A 23383-nucleotide genomic window follows, 5' to 3' on the forward strand; every position below is an offset into this window, starting at 1 on the left:
ATCAGTTAAAACTATTTAATCTGCTGTGGTTATAGATCTTTACAGTTATCTGCACTACTGCCACTGCTATTATATAAAGACATTAAACAATATCGTGCACGTGTATTCTGGGTGGATTTGCATGTCACTTTTAATGTTTGCTTTTGCTTTGCTATCTATGAAGATACCACATGATATAAGATCATCTTTTGAATACAGCAAAATAAAACTGATTATTGCTATTCAGTCAACCTTGGCCTCCTAACCTGGGGGAGGAAATACTGGTTGGATGGAGAGGGGAAGATCAAGAACTCCATTTTGGCAATGTTGAATTTAAGCAGGAGACCATGAGACCAAAATGTAGATGTAGACTGAGGAAACTGGGTCTGAAGTTGGGAGAGATTTACGAGTCACTTATCAGATTACCGGATGCTAGCGAAAAGAGAAAGAGAAGACAGAGGCCTTTGGGAGAGTTGAACTTGGGGGTAGTGTATCAAACAGAACACTGAAAATACAACGTAGAAGGGTGGCAGAGAGCCAGGACTGGACAGGGAATGTCAAAATCATGGCCAAGAAGAGGAGCATGGGTCACAGGTCAGAGACAGATAGCCTCATGGTATGCTGAAATCCACCAGTGGTCCAGGAGGAGAGTGATGACAGACACAGGGAATCAATCCCCAAATAGAGTCTAATCTGATGACAAATCTACCACTTCAGAAGTGGGACATTTCCTGAATTTGGTGCTGGAATCAGGTTCCTCCTTACTCATGGAGTAAATAGATGCTGGTAGTGCAATTTCCCAAAAAGCAGTCTTGTCCTTGAAACAAGGAAGGAAACTCCACCCTTGCTCATCAAGTTTTTTTACCCTTCTCACACAGGTCCACAGGCTTCCAAACCACTAGGATTCAGGCTGTAATAAATAAGCTATTGCAGAGTAGAGCCCACAATGGCCCCCTCTGAACTCAAATGGCTAAATAAGAATGTTTTTTTCATAGCTGATCCTGAGCCCAAGGAACTGAACACATTTATACACAGGGTCTGAAATATACTGCACCCCTTGTGGAAAGAGTTATTTTGGCTAATGTCATAGATAAGGTAACCTTGCAAAACCACAAATGAACAGGGATTGTTTAAAACAAAAAATTAAAAACTAAGAGGAATCATTTGGTTTTCCATTACCAGGGTTCGGTAAAGATAAGCAAAATAGATTTTGTATCAGAGCTGTGAAATTTTCATTACAATATCACAATCTTGATGTAAGGACAAGAATCCTGAATCTTGGGTTTGCTAAAAGACCAAAGCATAGAACCAAGTACAAGTAATGAGGACTGCAGCATAGACCAACATGGTGAATAAGAACATAATTGCCTAATGGGTCAGACCAAAGGCCCATCTAGCCCAGTATCGTGTCTTCCAACAGTAGCCAACACCAGATGCCCCAGAGGGAGTGAACAGTAAATCACTGAGTGATCCAACCCTGTCACTCATTTCCAGCCTTTGACAAACAGAGGTCAGGGACACCATTCCTACCCATCCTGGTTAATGGCCATTGATAGACCTGTCCTCCATGAATGTATCTATTTCTTTTTTGAACCCTGTTAAAGTCCAGGTCTTCACAACATCAGTAAGGTAAATAGCTTTTACTGGACTAAATGCTTTGCTCCATTAAAAGATATTATTTCACCCATCTTGTGTCCCTAATATTTTGGGACCGACACAGCTACAACTATACTGCACACATAGTTAGACAGCCTGAATGAAACATAAAATTAAGTGCCTTTAAGACTGAGAGCCCCAAACAAATCCTGCTGACTTACACCCACCATATGGGAACCAAATTTTTGGATATAATTATTCTACCTTCATATCTCCAAGACTGGGCAAAGCGTTCCTTTTTTCCAGGCAATAAGAATATAATGGGAAGAGAGCCCCTTATCCAGAAGCTACCGAAGAAGCTGTGTTTCCAAATAAAGGAGGAAGACTCTCTGTATTTTCTTCCTGAAAAAGGTGGGGGTAAGAGATTTTGGGGAAGCAGCCTGGAGCAGGATATACTTTCTGGGTGACCCATCTGTTTGATGAAATTCTCTAATAATGCCAAGTAAAAAGGAACGAGTCTGTTACTACAGGGGAAAAGGGCAGGGTAAAAATATCTGAGAGGAAAGGTTCATGGTTCCTGAGAATGTTGTCTGGCAAAGCATGCCAGAAAAGATGAAACACTGAAGTCACTACAACCTACAACTATGATCTGAGGAAGTGGGTCTGGCCCACAAAAGCTCATCATCTAATAAACCATCTTGTTAGTCTTTAAAGTGCTACATAGTCCTGTATTTTGTTTTTCTACAACTATGATGTTTTTCCTCTACTGGCTTGATGGAACTGTTTCTGACCAAGGCCCTAGAATTACTTATGTGTGTACAGATTAAACAACTCTTTCAGTTGTCTCATGCAGGTAGAATTTGTAATATACGAAACACCCATAAAGCATGATTTTAACAACAAAAACGTTCTACATCAATGGTGATTATACAGGCTTAGTGGTTTTAAAGAACTACTTCATATTATTAGTACTAAAAGTAGTATAACTGTACTATGTAAATCTGTCTAGGTCTGTTTAAAAATAGAGGCAATTTACTGTAAATGTGTTCTGGACACTGAATATCTTGTGTGTGAAAGTCTCGAAACCTAATGGGAGCGATCTGTTGCTACATAATCATAACTACAAGATTGTAGAGAGTTGAGTACATGCATAAACAATAAAAGAGACATGCTCTTATCTGAAATCAAAGTGATTTAATCAATATTTTTCAGTAATCCTGAGAACTACATTTTTATTTAAAAAAAACAAGATAAAATATTTATTTTATAAATTGGAGAGTCAATGTGAAGTGAACATCCCAAAACTAAACCCAGCCAAAGTGTATAATAATTTACTGACCCACCATGACAACTTTGTTGCAAGAAAATAAAAATGATCCAAGCATTAAGTGAACTAAGCAAGTACCTGGTTAAAGATACAATCTATACAGAAAATACTAACATATGTTGAGTGTTTTGTTCTATTCTTAATTCAGGGAACACTAAAATCGAGGCTGCCCAACAAAACAGAATTTTGCTTTCTGTGGGTATATATCATCATATAGAGCAGGGGTCTCCAAACTACGGCCCGCGGGCCGGATGCGGCCCGCGAGGCCCTCTCATCCGGCCCGTGGAGACCTTTTTGTCTACGGAAAAAAAATTACGGAAATTTACGTGTATCCTGCCAAGATCAGCCGCCGCTTACGTGGATGTTATGTTTTTACCGAATTAAAATAGACTGGTGGGTTTTTAACCAGTTTTTGCCCAAGGAAGACTTTCCTAATGTCAAAACTTTTGCATCAAGGTACCTTTCAATCTTTGGAACAACATACCTGTGTGAACAAACATTTTCAAGAATGAAATACGTGAAGAACAATTTGAGAACAAACTTGTCCGATGATAATCTCAGGTCACTGTTGATGTTAGGGACAACAAATCTAAAGCCAGAAATGTCTGCTATTTTGGCATCCAGGAAACAATTTCACCATTCACACTAATACAGGTGTTCATGTGTAGTGTATCAATGTGTTATTAAATAATAACTGAATAAAATAATATTAAATAAATAATTAAAAACAACATCCATGTTTTGATTGTTTTTTATTTGGACCTCAAGTGTGTAGTCGGCCCCCGAACTGCTGTTTGATAGTTAATGCGGCCCTCGGGCTGAAAAGTTTGGAGACCCCTGATATAGAGTATGTCTTCACTTGCCAGTAGATTGGCTCTGCTGCAATTGATGCAATGAGTATCAATTTACTGAGCCTGGTGACGAAACTACTGAAATGGGCGAGCACTCTCCCATAGATGTGTACTCCCCCACCTTTCAAAGAAGCGCGAGGAAGATGAGGGTGACGCTCTCCTGTTAACACAGTGCAATGAAGACACCATAGCAAATAGATCTAAATATTTCGTCTTCCGCTACGCTATTCACGTAGCTGAATTTGCATAACTTATATCGATCCTCCCCCGTAGTGCAGATCAGATCATCATCTTTTATTTGTATGATCATGTTATTTTTTTCAAAGGACTTGCCTCATTCAGTGCATAGCACAGATGGTAAGCAACAATTCAGGGTTTTTTTTATCCTAAATATTCAAAAGAGGACCTCCACCCTTCACTGCAGACCATCCTGCACTAAATATAGAATCATAAAACTTCATGGGCTTTCCTATGACACTCATGATTGTAGCATTTGTACTCAAAACATTAATTTATCTTTATAATAACCCTGTGAATTAGGCCAATTGTACAAATTGGAATTGAATCAGAGTAATTAGAGCTAAAATTTACAGAATAATCACCTAATCGTGATGTTTTAGTATATGGAGGCCCAACTAGACAAACACCTAACATCAACAGTACTCATTAACTTCAAATGGAGTGCGTGCGTGCTTGGCTCTTTTGAAAAAAATCAAGCCCTATGGCCCCATGGTGAAGGTAAGGTTTTCCAAAAACCTCAGCAGTCAGTGTGCAAGGAGTCCTAGTATGTGATGATGTAAATAAAAGAGCAGAAGGCAAAAACCCATTAACTCAGATAAATGCTGTAAACTTAATATTATTTCAGGGAGTTTTGGAGATAAGCTTTGTCCAGACACGATAAAACACTGATAAAAATGTTCTTGTACAAATTATAAAATATATAATTTATATTTCTCTCTATATATAGCTAAATATATATTTAAAAAAATAAAAAGTTAGCCCTACTGTGAGTTAAGTGATAAAGCACAGACCTTTGGCTATTCAGAGAACTTTCTACAGTTTTGACTGGACTTTCTTCCTCCCTCCGCAAATAGCCAGTTATGCCAGGGCAGAGAAAGAAGGCTGGAGCACTTTCTTCCCTTCAACTGCACTCCACACCTGCCTCTCCTATACTCTTCTCCCTTGTGTTATTCCCTTCACACCTCTCCATTGAGCTGATTCCCCAGCTAAGCAAACCCACCAAAAAATCAAGGAAATAACATAACATTGGCTGCCATCACTTTTGCTCACTATGCTACTCTGTCCCTCATCCTGTGTCTGTCAGGTCTATTTAGATGCTCAGCTCTTGGTGAAAGGGTTCAATTACACAGTACCGGTAGAGAGGTTTTCCACTTTTCACTGGCCCTTAGACACTATTATAATAAAACATGATTAACAAAATAAAAATAAAAACAAACTGCTGATCTGAACATCTGGTTTACTGGGGAGAGCAAAACAGTCGCTGAATATTGTTGCTGAAAAGCGATTCACTTTTGTTTAAACAAGAGTCTACAACACTTTCTAAAATTTGGAAGAAAGCAATTAAACCTCAATTGGTAACACAACACGGAGTCCTGTTTTCACTGATTTAATATTCCAGGAAACTGGAGATTGGTGGTGAGGCTAGAGTTTAAACTGAAATTTGGTTCCTTTCCCTCTTGATTTTTTTTTTGTTTTTGTTTTCTCAATAATCCATGAAAAGTATTGCTTAGTCATACTATTTTATCAGGCTTTTCAACAAGGTCTTAAGGGTCTAATGCTCCCATAATATACAGAGTCCTGTATATTGCAACCAGAAGTGAGACTTCAGCATGGATAGACATACCTGAGCTAGCTTGGACTGAGCTAATTCACTAATAACAAAGTGGCAGTGGTATGGGCTAGTCATCAAAGTATGTTTTCAAGGTCACAGAAGGGCCTGTATTTGGGCAGTTAGCCCATGCCACCACCCATATAGTCACAGCTACACTATTGTCAGGGAGTTAGCTCAACACCTATGTGAGCTGCAATTTCACCTCCAAAACGCAATGTAAAGATACCCTCGGAGAAGCTTCAAGGCATAGTGGGTTACATTACTCATGTCCTTTAAAATTATCAATGCTTCACTTTATATAAGGTATCTTTTATACAAACTTTTGTATCAATCCTTGGAAAAATAAATTAGAAACTAATAAAATTGTATTTCAAATGCTGTCTACAGAAATTAAAACGAGAAAATACAAAAATGCCTCCAGCTTTAATGAAGCAAAAATATCCTACATGATCTCAAAAGGCAGATAATCATGCACAATCAAGTTAGGAGTTTTACAAAGAGGTAAAATGACCAGGTCTCTCTGTTGCAAAAAAGGATACATTTTGAATAATTTCATTCTAACTGCTTTGCCTAGTAAAATAATGGAAACAAGCTTTGAAAGCAAACTATTTTCAAACATTTAGAGACTAGATGGTGTGATGTACTTTACAAGTGCATTTATTTTGTGAAGTACTCCACTGCACACCAACCTCTTGTTTCTGTGTTTGTACTGTGCAGCACTGGAGCAATTCTGCTTAGACATGATCGAGTCTTCGCTCAGCAGAAGATCAACAGTGCCACAATTGATCTTCTGAAGTTCAATTTAGTGGGTCTACTAAGACCTGCTAAATCAAGATCAGAGGACACCTCCCTCAGCGGTTAGTGCTTCTGCTCCTGTGAGGAGTAAGGGATGTGTTTGCTGCTGTTAGCCTCCCACTGTGAGGACAACAGGGAAGCTCGAATCAAGGTACATTGACTCCAGCTACATAATTAATGTAGCTGGAGTTGTGTATCTTGATTCAACCTTCTCCTTTAGTGTAGACCTGGCCTAAGATCTTCAGACAGGGACATCTTTGGCACAGATCTTATATTTTATAACACTTCATATGCCTATACAAAATGAGTCCTTAAATGCTACTGTACAAATTTCTTGAAACTGTCTTGGCTACAAGAATGCTAAATGGAATGATTTCAGGCAGAAAAGCTACAATGGAAAGGATAATTATAACAAAGTAGTGAAGCCATGAGATTAGAGGTGATGATGGAAAGAAAATTAGACACGAGTTTACAATGTACAGTAATATGACTGAGTTATTTGCTTATGAAGAGTTCGCACCATAAAACAAAGGATAGACTCTCTCCCATATCTTTGTGCTGAGGCTACATCTGGAATACTGTGTTCAGCTCTGAACATCTTTCAAAAGTGCTACATAGACACATATGAGGCATTTCAAAGAAATGTGAGAAGATTAAAATGCTGAAGAGATTGTTGAGAGAGAGGAACTATTACATGATCTTAAAGGCCTGGTCCTGAAAGATGCCATGCACCCAGGTGTTTTGCACCTCTTTGGATAAAGACCTATGTTTGTATAGTTTGTCTACACATCTTCTAACCAAGAAGAGGCATAACCACCTTCAGGTGGTTGAATGTAAACAGCAATGAGAGAGATTACTTATGATTCAAGTATGTACAAGCAGAAGCAACATGATGGAAGAGAAAAATGACATTAGTGTGTGTTAGCCTGTGTACTAGGGTAATCTTTCTGCACAAAATTGCACGAATTAAATACATTAATCATGAAATGAAAACAATTGTCCTCTTGCCTGCTGGGAACGGAACATGTATTAGCTCAAAATATTACACGTTCAAGTCGCAAAAAAATGGGAAAATTATCACTCCTGGAACAGAGTATGCCACCACTGAGAGGTAAAAGCAGCCTTGTTTCAAATTAAAGAGCCTAATTCCCATAAAATGTAGGCTTCTGATTTCATTCAGAGAGTTGGACAGATGGATTTTCAAAAGACATTGTAATGCTGGTCCAACTGGTTCTCAGACTGCTTAATGTTGTGTGTCATTTCTTGAATCATCCATGTCTACAGTCTACTTCCGTTTTACACTTCCCAATCCATTTCTATTTCTCCACCCATCATGCCAACACAACAACAATCCGGTAGTTCGATTCTGCAACTGCTGTATCCTCCACAAAATTTCACTGGAGGCACGGCACCTTCCTGGAGTTCCCAATGTGATCACAGGCTGCCTGAGCGGAGAGCTCTCATCTCACTGCAAGTGGTCTCAGTAACTTGAAGTCACCCTCACGCTCTTCCAAGGCTGAAGCTCTCCCAGAGTGGACTTGTTTGCAACAAAACACAACGTGAAGTGCCCCCCCTTCTGCTCCAGAATAGGTCTGCGGAAAGGCTCCCTCTGAGATGGCTTCCTGCTTCTCTGGACGGGCGGTCTCATGTATGTGTTCCTCCCGTTCCCGTTGATCCACAAGGTCCTCCAGAAGATCTGGCAGGACTCCACAGGGGTGATACTAATCACACCAGCATAGCTCCACCAGCAGTGGTTCGGCACTCTCCTGAGCCTCCCGCAGTGGGGCCCCTCACCCATCGCTGCTTCACCCAGACTTCTTGTCCCAGGACCATGGCCAGGTTCCAGGGGAAACAAAACTCACGTAGTACCAAGAGTTTTATCAATACCAAACCTATAGTCTGCACCGAGGGGATCGTAGCCAAGGGTGGTAACAATACTGAAGGTCGTGGATGCTTCTTCTGTGTCAAAGAAGGAGAAAGTGTCTTTCTGGTACTGATGGGCTTCTTCAGGACCAAGGAAGGAAAGGAAGGAAGAAGAGCCTTTCTGGTACGGATGGCCTTTCTAGGCCCAAGGCTTTACTGACTTTCAGTCTAGCCATGCCGTAGGTACCTGAGGAGCTAGCAGCCTTAAAGTTATCTGAGTGAAAGAGCCAGGGAGCGCAGGATAGCTGACAATACTGATGTAGGCAGCTCCTAGGGAGCCTGTGTATAACCGTGATTAAAGGTGATGCTTACTGGTTAACCCGTTGATCTTTCACGTCTTTATTTTATAACCTATATGGCCGGTAAATTTAATTACAGTATGGTCACACTATTACCAAGTAATTCAGTTATAGTCACCTCTTGGACCAGACTCTGTACTCCCTTTAGGACTAAATCAAGAATTGCCTCTCCCTTTGTGGATTCCAGAACTAGTTGCTCCAAGATGCAGTCATTTAAGTTGTCAAGAAGCTTTCTCCGCACATCCTATCCAGAGGTGACATGTACCCAGTTATATGGGGTGACACAGACCATAGCCTGCAAACCACAAAGCTCTTATAGAAGGCAGCCATATTGGGAGGTGGGTTAATGCTTTCTTGTTTCCAAATTAGTCTCACCTGAACACAGGTCAACAGCCAAAGTAGAAAATAGAGGCCTAATTAGGAGGCAGCTTGCAGCTGGGGTGAGTTAAGCACCTGCTGCAAACTGAGGCCTACAGGGTTTCTATAAAAGGATTCCTCCCAGGCAGCAGGGAAGGAGTTTTTGGAAGGTGCACAGAAGAGAGCTGGAGAGCAGAGCAGAGCAAGGAAATGCTGAACCCCAAGGACTGGCCTGTGATGAGACTGACTCAGTAAGCAGGAACCCTTGCCTCTAGGGAAATCCCAGGGCAACAAAGGGGGCTCCATGAGTCTCTGAGGCACTCAAGTAACTGCAAGAAGCGCAGAACCCCCAAGGAGCTACCAAGGGATTTTGTCACAGGGGATAGTTGAAATCCCTCTCCCCCGCTTTTTTTAATAGCCTCTGTAATTGCCCTGAGCATTTCATAGTCACCAACACCATCCCGATCAGGTGATCAATAGTATATCCCTAGTGTTATAATCTTATTATTCAAGCATGGAATATCTATTCAGAGAGATTCTATCGTACTGATTGGTTGATTTCAGATTTTTACTACATTTGATTCCCTGCTCTCTTTCACATATAATGCCACTTGCCCATCTCCAAGACCTATTCTATCATTCCTATATATATATTGCACCTGGTATTGCCATGTCCCATTGATTCCATCTAATTTCTGTGGTGCCTATTATATCAATATCGTCATTTAATGATCAAATTCACCCATCTCAATATGTAGACTTCTAACATTTAGATACAAGAATTTTTAAAATGTATCACTTTTTCAGCTATCTGCCATTATGTGGCGTAAATGAATGGGACTCTTTCATTTGAGTAACTCCCACAGACCTTGGGAGGCATGAAGATCAGTCCTCGCTTACAGACAGCCCCCCCCCATCCCAAACTGAAGCAAATACTCACCAGCAGCTACACATCACATAACAGAAATCCTAACCCAGGAACCAATCCCTGCAACAAACACAGCTGTCAACTCTGCCCACACATCGACTCAAGCGACACCATCACAGGACCTAACTATATCAGCCACACCACTGGAGCTCTTTCACCTGCACATCTACTAATGGGATAAACACCTTCATGTCCCAGCAATGCCCCTCTGCAATGTACATTGGCCAAACCAGACAGTCTCAATGCAAAGAATAAATGGACGCAAATAAGACATCAAGAACGGTAATATACAAAAACCAGTAGAACACCTTAATCTCCTTGGACAATCAGTAAGATTTAGAAGTGGTCATCCAGCAACAACAAAACCTTCAAAAGCAGACTTCGAAGAGATACTGCAGCGCTGAAATTCATTTGCAAACTTTACACTATTAATCTGGATTTGAACAGGGACTGGGAATGGCAAGCTCACTATAAAAGCAATTTTCCCCCTTTGAGTCACCTCCAGCCTGAATGAACTAGCCTTGTAAGCACTGGTCCTCCACTTGATAAGGTCCTTCACCTTCTTTCCATGTGCTAGTATATTTATGCTTGTCTATAATTTGCACTCCGTGCATCTGACGAAGTGGGTTTTTGTCCATGAAAGCTTATGCCCATATAAATCTTGTTAGTTTTTAAAGTGCCACAGGACTCCTCAGTGTTTTTGTGAATACAGACTAACACGGCTACCCTCCTGGTACTTGATTTCATTTGACTGTTTTTCCCCTAAAGAATGTGTCTGTCTGAACAACGTGCTCTTTTCAGAACTGTCAGCTTTTCCCCAACCCCTTAGTTTAGAAACTGCTGGCATGTAAAATAAAAATGTGATACAATCTGCTTCTATTTATGTGGAGCCCATCTTAGCTGTATAGGCTCCTCCATTTCCAAAAGGTTCCTCAGTTCTTAACAAATCTAAATCTTTTCTCCCTACACCATCACCTCATGCAGGCATTTAGATCCTGCAGTTCTGACTATCTGGCCCTGTGTGGGGAACAGAAAGCATTTCAGAGAATATCATGGATTTTAAACTCTTACCTAGCAGCCTAAACTGGGCATTCCAGGACCTCTCTACTTTCCCTATATCACTATATATCTATATATACTATGTATGGTATTTATATATACTATGACCACTGGTTCCTTACCAGCACTATATGTAAGCCTGTCTAAATGTTGAGAGATCTGCAACTTTCACCCCCAGCAGGGAATTCACCATGTGGTTCTTTCTGTCATCACAAGCCCCATTATCTATCTCTCTAATGACTATTACCTAATCATTAAATCCCCCATTACTATTACAAAGAAATGGATGCCCCAGTGACAATGAAAAGTACTCAGGGAATATTGCTGACTACCTAGTGAATGTGAGCTTATCACTGCTATGGGCAAAAGGGCTGATGCGATTCCAGTATGAATAATTAGGGAAGAATATTGACTATAAGGAGGGAGGTGATATTACCTGAAGTATATAGTACTGCTGAGACCATCACTGGAATCCTTTTTCCAGTTCTGGTGTCCACACTTCAAAAAAGATGTTGAGAAACTGGAAAGGACTCAGAGTAAAACTAAAGAAGGATTCATGGCGTGAAAAGCCTCTCAATTAAAAACAGAAGTAGCTCAACTACTTAGCTTACGGAAGATTAAGAGGCTACTTGACTATGGTCCATAGCTGCCTATACAAGAAGATGATACCAGACAGGGCTCTGGCTGCTGAAAGTAAAGATATAAAAAGATCCAGTGGCTGGAAACTTAAGTCATCATTGTTAAGACTGGAAATAAGATGTTTACAAATTAACACTTAGGTAAATAATGACTGGAACAGACTACCAAGAGATGTGATAAAGTCTCCATTAACTTGGAATCTTTAAATCAAAACTGGGTCTCTCTAAAAGGCTAGGACAGCCTTTTTGTGATATATGCAGGAAGTCACTGGGAGAAACCGTATGACCCACTTATACAGGAGATCAAATTGGATGATTATGAACATCTCTTACAGCCTTTATACTTATGGATCTATAAACATACAGATACAGTACCACCCCCAAGAGATAACAAATATAGCATAAGGTATATTTAAATGTTGTAACTGAAAAAAGTAATGAGGTAACTATTTACTTTCAAAGATTTCATTCTGAGAGTTTATATAGAGTGACACTGTTCAAGCTTAATAATTTGTGTGAGATGCTACATGCCTAAAAACCTTTCCTATTTGCTTAGCCACTGCAAAAATCACAGCACTGATTTGAATCCACAATCCTGTTTTCCATAGGCATTTACAGACATACTTTAAACTAAGGCACCAAATTCTCAGTCTTACAAAGGACACATATGCATCAGCTTGTGCACTCATACTTGCAGTTTTGAGTAAAAGTGGAATTTTGCTCAACCTCTCTCACTGAATCAGGCTTTGAAAATTTAGTTTCAGTTTGCCAGCAAATAGTCATCAGAGGTAGAATTCCCGCCACCGCAATCAAATTCCAAGTCATACGACACGTCTTCCCACAAATACCACTTCAAGAAAACACTGTGCAATCAAGTCAGCTTTCTTCATTGGTACTTGGACCCATCCATAATGGATTTCAGAAACAAAAAAAATATGGTGGAGTCCAGATTCCAAAGGATTTGGAGGAATAAAAATCACACAAGAGCCTCTTCAAACACATTATCAAGTTTTCAAAACATACTTGACTTATTTCTATCCAGGTCAGCTCATCTCAGCTTCCCTTTCCACCAGTTCTTTATTTTAAGATATCTTCATTTGCTCATTTTCTTTTGTTTGGCTGAACTGCTGCTTGCCTTTCAACCAAGCTCTTCAATTACTAGTATTTTAACTTTATACAGCACACAGATATGTTGTGGCAGGTTTCTCTCTACATCTCTATATAACATACAAAATCAACAATGGTGGAGATCTGAGAAATGTGTATTATGCATGTGTGTGTGCGCACATATATAAATACAGATTGTTTTTACAGCGGATGTGAAATCAAAATCTCATTTTTAATGCCTTACTTTGTAGGACGTGGAACTTAATAGGTGAGCAATATTCTGAACTGCTCCATGGTTAAACAATATTGTCTGATGATCTGGACCCTATTAAGGGAAAAAAGAGAGTATTCTTTTAAAAAAAGAATATGGAAGAGGCTTTCTGTTAACTGCAACTTCAGTAGGTACTAAAATGTAGGTTTTCCTGCCATTCTTTGCTTTGTAAATTTGAGATGTGCTAGTTTCTTTACTGGCTGAAGCTAATCTTCTGTTATATTCATTGAGCTTGACCTATTTATTGATATTAAATTTCATTCTTGGAAGAAAATACCAAAACTAGAGAGATAAGGAGTAGAACGAGTGAAGTTATTTCATTTTTATTGATGAAGGAAGAGTTTTACAATAATTGATAACAGGGATCTTATCTTTCATTTCTCATCTAGTGCTACTGAAACAATATGTTACCAATCTTTGCAATATTACATAAGAATCTCAATAATATACAAGACCTCTTACATGGCTAATCCCTTGCATTTTCAGCAATAATGACTCCAGAAAATATAGCAAGCAACCAATTCTAAAACTATTTCTATATATTGGAATGTGCCTCAGCTGCTGACAGTGTTGTGAGACTAGGTCTCACTCCTACACATGAAATCTATTTTTAAACATTTCAAGTATATCAACAGTAAAGACAGCTAACCAAACTTATATTTAAATATTTAAAGAGCTAGTAAAATAAGTGATTGGAGTGTTAAAACATTGTTCAGCTTTGAAAAACTCAGTTTGAAAGAAGTCCAAAAACTGACCCTTATCTTATCTACAAGACACAAGTCTTACAATCTCTGTGGTCTGACCAGACCCTACAGAGGCAGAGGAGAAATGGAACCCTAAGGGGACCTCCTAAGATCAGAAGTTTCAACGAATCCTAGGTGATGAGTGTAGTGGCGCGTCAGAGTTCCCTCTGCAGGAGTGCCCCCAACCTGCAGAACTGTCTGGCAACTTCAAAATAGAGACGTCAGATAGAGATGATGGGCCTCATCAAGACTGAGGACGTCTGGAGGAACAAAGGCACAATCCTGACAGACTCCTTCCTGCTCTCACTCTTGAGTGGATACCTTTGTTCCCCATCCCTGGTTTATCTAATCCTCCATAGCTGATTGACAGGTACTGCTGTGCCCTCAAGGCTATAGTGGTCTCTGCTTAGTATGAGCATGGGGATAGAAGGGCAGGACCCCCAGTCATCACACAGGCTCGCTGCCCTTTCAATAGCTCCACAGACCCATTCCTGTGGAACAACTCTATGGCCCATTGCACACCAAACTGATCATTTTCTATACTGGTAGAATGAGTAAGGAATCAAGGGACTGGTATTCCATTTGCAAATGTGTAACAGTCAGACTGTTCGTTAAATTTCTAAAGAGTGTCACCATTGGCAACAGCACATCGCCACAAACTACATAATCCCTATCAATAAACGTCAGTACCCTATACCCTAGAACCGTGGCATCTGACACACTGGCCACATGTGGCTATTTGGCTGGTTGAGTGTGACTAGTTGGCTTGAACAATGTGGATCTTTGGCCGGTTGTGTATGGCTAGTTCATTATAGCAGTAGCCACTATAACGGCTACTGCTTCAGAATTGGTTGGACACCACAGCCTCAGAATAAAAGTATCCTCAGTATCCGCTCTGGGGCTCCCACATTGGTGCAATATCTACTCCCATGCACAGCTTCTGTAACTATCTCATTGGTTTAAAAGAGACAAAGATGGGAAACACAAACTTGACCTGCAAAACATTGCTGGATTTTCTTGACGATTTGCAACCTAAATGCTAATGGTCCTCCAGCCAGAATGAAAATTTCAGTATTCTCTTAAATCAACTCGGCACACATGAGCAATTCACAAACATCTGTGACTATGCCTGTGGTAGAGATATTTCATTTTCAAGTTTGTGAGGAGTCATTAAAAACGGACTTAAAGGAATTATAAAAAATATTTTTAGTACCTCATTTATAATCATCCCTTTCCAGAAAAAACAGGAAAATTACATTTAGAGATAACATTTCTGATTCTTTTAAGACACTTCAGCTGCTACCCTGACAACTTCTATTAAAAAATGCAATGAAAATACCTTTGGTAGAAAAACACTTACATTGGCACAGAGAAGTGGCTGAGGCGATGATTTAAAGCCGCAGCTATGCCAGTGTCGAAGCTGAAGAAGAGATATTAAAAAATCGGAGGGAGAAATGAGTGAAACTGAAGTAAAGAATTGCTTTGACTTAACTTGTTTTTGTAACCTGATCAATGTATCACTTATCTAGTTCCCAGGTGCCAGATTTTCAAAGAGAAGCATCTAATTTATTGTAGATAAATACTATCTTGAATACGCAAATGTGTGTATTCGTGGCTAGTTAGCTGCACAACTAGACATGCATGAAAAAATATTTTGGGGAGATGCAGTGTTTCCTTGCACCAAAGAGGTACGCTTAATATATGCATACAAATCTTTGAAAAATCAAACTATGCATTAATAGACCACATTTTAGAACTCAAACAGGCTTATTCAACAATAAGTTGTTTTGAACCTAGACACATGAAGACTTGATTATACAGTATTAACTCATTTTTAATTTCAGATATCTCATACACTTAGTCAGTAATGAGAGGTAATTCTTTTTGTTAGTCTTTGAATATAATGATCAAGTTCTAGGACCTAAATAATTATATTGTGCCTCTCCTCCAAAGAGTCATGGTATTTCAATTTTAAATCTTCCTTGGACATAACATTTAGGGAACAGAAATCACAGCTTGATTAACTTTCATTCATTACTTATAGTTCAAAGCATGGCTTATTACACATGATACTCAAAAGAACCATGTAACAAATAATTTATGATGACAAATATCAAAAATAACTTTGGATGCAACAGACTACACCGCAGAGGTTCAGCACAAGGCCTACAAACTAGCTAAGGCTCACTTACATCCTTAGAACAAGGCTTAAGAGGGATTTACCTAAGTCAGAAGCCTTGTGCTGTACCACTGCAGAGGGTGAATTTCATTTATTCTGCATAGCTCATCAAGGTGTTAAACAGTAATAGTAACTATAGTCAAATGATATTTCCATTGTAATTTTCTAAAGTTTATCATCATACAATAAGGCACCAAAAATAATTGGCTTTTTTTTTTTAAATAAAAAGCTCACTCTGACAACTAAATTAGTAATAAATCTTCTTCACTTATGCCATCTTCCCTGAAAACAAATAAACTGTGAGAGAGAATCTTAGTCCCGTATTCCCTTTCAAGGTAAGTTTCAACATGCATTTTACAATGCTTTGTGCATTATTGTAGTTTAGTTTTCAATTAACTTGATTTTGTTTATTTTATAGGCAGATGGTATCTACAATTTGTATGTAAAGAACAGGCCTCCCACCTGCCCCTGAGAACCAGCATTCCCCTTCACATCCATTCAAAAAATTTTTCAGAGTTGTCATTCTGTCAGTCATTACCACTGTGAAAATAGTAAAGGATGTGCTGCAAACAACAGGAAGTATGAAGCCCTACTAACAACACTGAGTAAAGATTTTTCTATCTAAGGAAAATGTCAACCGTTGTCAATGAAATTTAAGGTGGGAAAGAAAAAAGTTAATAGGCTCAGAAGCCTCCTGCAACCTGAGCTGACCTTCTACCCAGGAAGAGGGAGGCAGTGGGGAACCATTCACAGGGACACTGGTTCATAAGGGGAGTGGGGCATCAGTTATCTTCAAAAATTCTAGACCACCTGCCTAGAAAGTAAACAAAAGAAAAGAATACATTGAAGCACAAATAACCCTTTAAAATACATGTTGAAGCTTACCTAAAACCAGTATTCATAGTGACGTGTTTTCCCCAGAGAAATCAATGAGAAAGATTCTCTCCAGCACACAATCTGTTCAAGGGAAGATAGTAGCCTTCATTAAGTAAGCTCAGAACTATCCATTGTTACAGGCATACTGAAACTTTCATGGGTATTTGATATCTTTCCTATAACCCTGGCAATATGTTATACTTTAACATATCAGCTCTCTGGTATTATGCTCTGAAAGCACAACAGTAGACAATGTGTCTTGGTTGCTAGATTTTGTATCCATGGAATAAAGAAGCTTTAAAAAAAAAGGTATTTTTAAGTTTCCCATGAAAGATTCTGTTTATCTGGAAAAAACAAATCGAGTTCTTAAATAATTTAAGAAACAGCTTCAAAAGACCTAAAAAACAAACAAACAAATTTGGATCTCTTTCTCTTTGTGATTTGATCCTTTTAACAATTCTAAAACAGTATTGTTTTCTTGTTATGATGCTGGGATTTATTTGAGGTCAACTATTTCATTTAGCATTTTTCATCTGTACTTTCAGTCATTAACACTAATGTATTGAGTGCTCTACACGCTCATGATTTCTATAATTTCACATGAAATGTTTCAAGATTTTTACATTTTTGCTGTAAAAATACGAAGTTTTCAAAATATTCATGGTAAACTAAAGGTCCCAATTTTTTCAATTTAGTGTAAATAGTATACTGTTACAGAAGACTTTTGCTTTTTTCTTTATTAGTAAATGAGGTTTGGTTTAGTTAATTCAATATTTTTGATACAGAAAAGCAGGCAACTGTTACAAAACAGAGCAAGTTGTTCATTTTGTCAGGGAAGACATGGCAGAATTCATCCTCTACAATTTTCCTCTACATATCTGATATTTCCACTAAATGAAAGCCTCTTTAAAGAGCTGAAATTTGAATTGATCCTTAATATTACTTTAGTTTTCAGTTTAAATAAAAAATGCAGTTCCATGAGTACAGAAGCACACTCACTGTATGTGAACTAATGAGGAAAAGTACAATTTTAATACAAGAACACTTTTCATTGGCCTATAATCTCCCAAAATACAAAGTATCATGGGTACAAAATGGCTGCCTTGAGAAGACAGAGGCTGTCTGAGTTAAGGTTAATTCAATTAAATCCCAAACCAGAGCAACAAGAAAAAATGAAATCCTCAAATATAGTCATGCTGACAATGAAGTTTTATGTCTGACTGAAGTTTTTTTATTTTTGATTAATACACTCTATTTCTAAATGATCCCAAAGTACTTATTAGTTGTATACTTTGCTCTAAGAATTGTATCTTCTTATAATCCTAGAAACAACACTATGAGCAAAGGCAGAGGGGGAGTGAGATTCAGTCTTTATTGTCCTATTATTCCAGCCACAGAAGTCAATATTATCTTATACAGCTTCTAAATGGCAGAAACACAGGAACCCATGTTGAGGATATTTATTCTTTCCTTACTTTGCAGCAATGTGAGAAGATCTGACATATGTATTCTTGTGTATATCGAGACCTACTAAGCAGTGCCATGAGGTGGGGGATAACTGTAGCATCCTAGAAACAAGCCAGAAAAGAAAACAGTATTAAAACTAAAAATTTCAGTACCATTAGTTAGCAGTAACTAACAAGATGCACCTAAAATTTCCAATAGTCAGTACCTGAGCCTAAAACAGGGGACCTGCTGAGACAAATAAGGAAAAAAGACAATGGCATAAAAGTAGTATGGTGGTGATTTTCAAAGAAAAAGACCACTTGGGGGCCTATTCCCACCAAATGCTATGTTCTTAATGCCAAGCTATGTGTCACTGAAAATCTCTTCATTGAGTAACCTATTTAATAAGAAGTCATAGGGCAAAGGTAGAGTCTCATTCGACTCACAGCACAACCTGTCATGGCCAACAAACATTGGATTAAAAGTTCTGTGCATTTCTGAGACAAAAATCCACCAGTGGCCTCCTCCTCCTCCTCCTCCCAGAATGGTAATTTACTTACCTTGTAATTCATTACCTCTTGAATCTGAGAGGGTGGAGTGGAGGGAATTTAGGAAGTGAGGTGCCAGTATAGACACTGGATTTTTTAAATCCCCGCCCCCCCCCCCAGCAGATGGGGGGGACATCCAAATAATTGAGTGACATTGGCCTTTCAGCTGAACAGTCCAATTCAAAGGATATCCTTTAGCACTGACAAAGCACATGTAAACTCTCATAGTGGGAAAAAACCAAATAGTAATCAGAAGAGAAATCAGCAAAGGGAGATCACCTCACTACCTAGTCTTCAGTTTTGTTCTGTTAAGAATCCAATCTTGTTTCTTAAAATAACTACACTAATTAGAAATACCTAAGTATTATTATAAATCAATGAAAACTTTAAGAAGTCTAACATATATTTTAGCAGAAGCCAGCTACAAGTGGAGATTCCACTAGAAGCAGAACTCCAGAAGCCAATCTCAACTAAATCATCTCTACGACAAAAGGCTTAAGCAAAGGAGGCTAAATATCAGATATCTTTTTTATGGAATTGCTGCGATGTGGCCTGCCTCTGCCACATCTCTTTCCCCCAACCCTCTGCTCCCCTCATGTACCACTACCCCACATAACCCAAACCCTCTGCACCCCCACTCCCTCTCCCAAACCCTGCACCCCCTCCGATACCACTCCTCCAGGTCACAACCCACTCCAAGACCTTGCACCCCAATGCCCTGGTCAACCAAACTCACTGCACCCCCTCCTGCACTCCTGCCCCAAGTCACAATCCTGTCTCAGACCCTGCACCACCTTCTACATTCCTTCTCTAGGTCAGAATAATTTCCTGCATCCATACCCCATCTCAGACCCTGCTGCGGGTCATAACCTCCTCCTTCACTCAAACTCCCTCCCAGTTCCCACACCTTAATCTCTTATCCAAAGCCTCCTTCTGCATCCCAACCTCCATCCCAGATCCCACACCTCCTCCATTAATACAATGGAAGAGTGTGGCCCTTGACTACTCACCAAATTCTTGGAGTAGCCCTCTAGCAAAAATTATTGCCCACCCCTGGTCTTGACAGACCAACAGCAGGAAAATAGGTAAATAAATGCAGACAGCTACCTTGGCAGGGTTCTCAAAGGGAAAAGCAAATCCTCAAATTATAAACCCAGAAGTGCTGAAATGAGATCTGGGAACAGGTATGCAGAAGTGTAGCTGTGATGGTACTTGGATATTATAGAAACAAAGTGGGTGAAGTAATATCTTTTATTGGATGCTTTTCTGTTGGTGACACACAAATTTTCAGGCTTACAAAGAGCTTTCTTCATGTCTGTAGAAAAACTTAGGCCTGGTCTACACTGCAATCTTACATCAACCTAGCTGTGGAAATGTCTTCACTAAATTTGGCCTCCAACTATATAAGTGCCTCTTTACAATAACTTAAATTAATGGAGATTGCCTATCTCCTAGAACTGGAAGGGACCTTGAAAGGTCATTGAGTCCAGTCCCCTGCTTTCATAGCAGGACCAAGTACCATCCCTGACAAATTTTTGCCCCAAATTTCTAAATGGCAACCACAAGGATTGAACTCACAACTCTGAGTTTAGCAGGCCAATGCTCAAACCACTGAGCTATCCCTCCCTTCCCACAAATACAATGTGAAGTTTCACATGCTGAAGTGATATTTGTTCTTGATATGCAACAGTCTCAAATTACTCAGCAAGAGAACAGGAGATCCAACTATTTCAACATCTCTTCATTCCCATCTAGTGAAGACTCCAAGCACCCTTGTGGAAGACCAGCACACAGTGACAATGAAATGCATGCTCCACGTGTCCAAACAACACATTTTAGCCACCCATTCTGCAATGTTAGCAGTGCAAGGATTCAAACATTTTGGCCTGAACGCTGTTTAGCCCACATTTGGCTCATGAGCATTTAGATGCAGTCTTGCGGGTATACTGCAAGCTTATGGTGTGGGTCAGCCCTGAAAAGTGACTAAAAATGGCATTATAGGTTGTCCATGTTCATTCTCTCTCCAAGTTCATATTGAATTCACTTTAAAAAACCAGGATGTTGTTTTCATCCTTTAGCTGAAACCCCTGCTAATTTAGCCTGGCATATGAGACTCAAGATAGATTATTGCTGAAGAGTACACACGAACCAGAAAAAGATTCTGCCAGATAAATTCTGCCCTTTCTTACATACTAACTAATGAAGTGACAATGTAGGTTAATTATAATCTTTTAGACTTTGAAAGTGGGGATCTTCCAAGCTGAGTGATGAAAGCAACCCAAAATATTTAAAACTAAATAAAGCACTTTAGGTTAGAGCAGGGGTGGGCAAAATCAGGCCTGCCAAGCATTTCTCTCTGCCTGCCCAACTAACTAGCAGAGCTAGCAGCTTGTATTCAGCTGCCTTTCCCCCCACCTTGCTAGTCTCCTTCCTGCAGTCAAGGTATCCCAGGAGTCTCCTGCTAGCAGTGCAGAGAGGGGGAAGGAGCGGGAAGGCGGGGATGAAGAAGGGTGCCCCCCTGCCCCTGTACCTCATCTCTGCAGAGCAGGGGTCTGGGACAGGGAGACACACAGAAGAGCTGCTCTCATCTGAAGTGTGGATGGTAAGTGACTCAGAGGAGGGCAGAGACAAGGGAGCAGCACAGATTTCCCTTAAAGAGACAGAGCGTGGCTTCTCAGAAACTTACCCAGCAGCAACCAGCGCACACACAGTGTCACTGTCACACCTTCAGTTCCGTGCCTGTGACACACATGCAGTCACTGTCTCATACACACTGCTGCACACTCAGCGTCATGGTCTGTCTCTCTCTCACACACACACACACACACACACACACACACACACACACACACACACTTTCTTCGCCTCTCTCTGTACCCCTCAGTCCCATCCCCATCCCTTCAGCCCAAGACTCCACCCCTTCTGGGGGCCTGTAGCCAACCCATAACCAGTTACCACGATTTGTGAAGTAATCCCCCCTGCAAAAATTATTGCCCACCCCTAGATCAGAAGAAAATGCTGCATTGCCCACGTGATTTATTTGACCTTTTTGGATCTTTTCCAATTCTAATTATTATGATTCTTTAATACTTTGTTTTCTTCTTTAATGATACTTGAATTAAACCAAGCCATTGTATTCCTGTATCTTCTATATAAAATAGGTCACAAAGCTAGAATATTTACAGTAGTTAATTGTTGTAAAAGTAGCATCCGTAGTCAGGTCCTCCTCTGGCCAAAAAAATTAACGTTTGCACAGTGAGGACCTCTAGCCTCTTCATGCATGAGTGAAATATTAAATGTTAGTAGCATCATAACCACATTTCACTGCAATGCACAAACAGAAGTTACAAGAGTAAAGATACATTGCCTAAAACTTACTGCATACAATAGTTCCTCTGGAGTTACTGGGCTGGTGAAAATGGTACGAAGACATCGGAGGCAAGCTTCAATAAACTTCAGTTCTGGTGACAGCAATCCTGTGAATATACATACATTGTCTCATTCTTTTTGCTTCTTTCAAATGCAAGTGTTGTAGAAATAGTTAGCAAAGTACAATGCATTAAATGAAAGCCAAGATACCTTGCAATAAGGCTGGGATAATATGGCAGTCTAATAGAGACTTGACATTGTTTTCTGTACCCATCGCAAGGCTTCCTAGCACTACTGCACACTCAGTTCTCAGCTCCGTACTGGAGGTTTCTTGCTGAAGCAAATACAGCAACCTGTAAATGGAAATACAGAATTGCAGTTACCCAAATACCCCTTACCCAAAAATCTTAATTATCAAAATCCTACCATGTGCCCCACACGTAGCCCTATGTTAATCACTTGCTAATCAATTCTCAGTCAGCCTTCTAGTAACAATGGCTTAGTATTTGTATAGTAGATCAGAATAATTCAGAATTAAGTTATGTACACAGTAGTTGTAATACAATTTGGGTGTTTTAATAAACAAAGTGCAAAATATTAAGCAAAAATCAGTGTTTTGAGCACTTCTGTTTATCCATATACCTAGCTATCTGAACCTTAAGTCCCCAAGCCATCCGAATAAATGAGAATGTACTGTATTTACAGAGATATCAGTAGTCAGGTTTAATGAAGAAAACCATAACATCACAATATCTAGTTCAAGTGCAGCCCTCCAGGTAAAAAAATGATTGTTTCTCTTGGAGGGAAGGCCAGAGATGCAACAAAAGTGTAAAACAAACATCCTACAACAGTCATGAGAGTATTTTTACAATAAGTATATGTTAGAGTAGATTTCCGATTTATACCAAAAGATACTATATTCTGAATCTTCTAGAAAGATAAAAGCAGAACGATGGTTGACATTCTAGAAAGCTTCCTACCAGATACCACTACAATCCATTTTTGAAGAGAGAGAGTGAATTTTGATAATCTCATTTATTTTAAATCAGTTTCTGAGCCAAAGCCACTTCTTCAGATGAGCTGAAATCATGCAAACAAGAGTGGGCCGCAGCAGCCCATGGCCCTCTGAGATTCCACCAGCAACCTTGTGGACCCCGTCTGCTCCCCTCCCCCATGCACCTCTCACACACTGGAGCCCTGAACTTCCTACTCGTTCCCCTCCATCCCAGAACTTTTGGAG

General features: G+C 39.6%; 1 protein-coding gene across 5 annotated transcripts in view; it reads right to left on the reverse strand.

Annotated features, from left to right (window-relative positions):
• Window positions 1-23383, reverse strand: part of ARMC8 (armadillo repeat containing 8) — a 111109-nt gene that overhangs the window by 52371 nt on the left and 35355 nt on the right. For 4 of the 5 annotated variants that reach the window (XM_075937364.1, XM_075937363.1, XM_075937367.1 and 1 more), the window contains 5 exons: window positions 22354-22496; window positions 22153-22250; window positions 18256-18348; window positions 15086-15145; window positions 12956-13036 (listed from right to left, as the gene is read on the reverse strand). In XM_075937364.1, the coding sequence (XP_075793479.1) occupies window positions 12956-13036; window positions 15086-15145; window positions 18256-18348; window positions 22153-22250; window positions 22354-22496 (475 nt within the window). The remainder of the gene's footprint in view (window positions 1-12955; window positions 13037-15085; window positions 15146-18255; window positions 18349-22152; window positions 22251-22353; window positions 22497-23383) is intronic. The other variant, XM_075937366.1, reaches the window with a different exon arrangement.

The sequence above is a fragment of the Pelodiscus sinensis genome, chromosome 10 (assembly GCF_049634645.1).
Source record: "Pelodiscus sinensis isolate JC-2024 chromosome 10, ASM4963464v1, whole genome shotgun sequence".
NCBI lineage: Eukaryota > Metazoa > Chordata > Testudines > Trionychidae > Pelodiscus > Pelodiscus sinensis.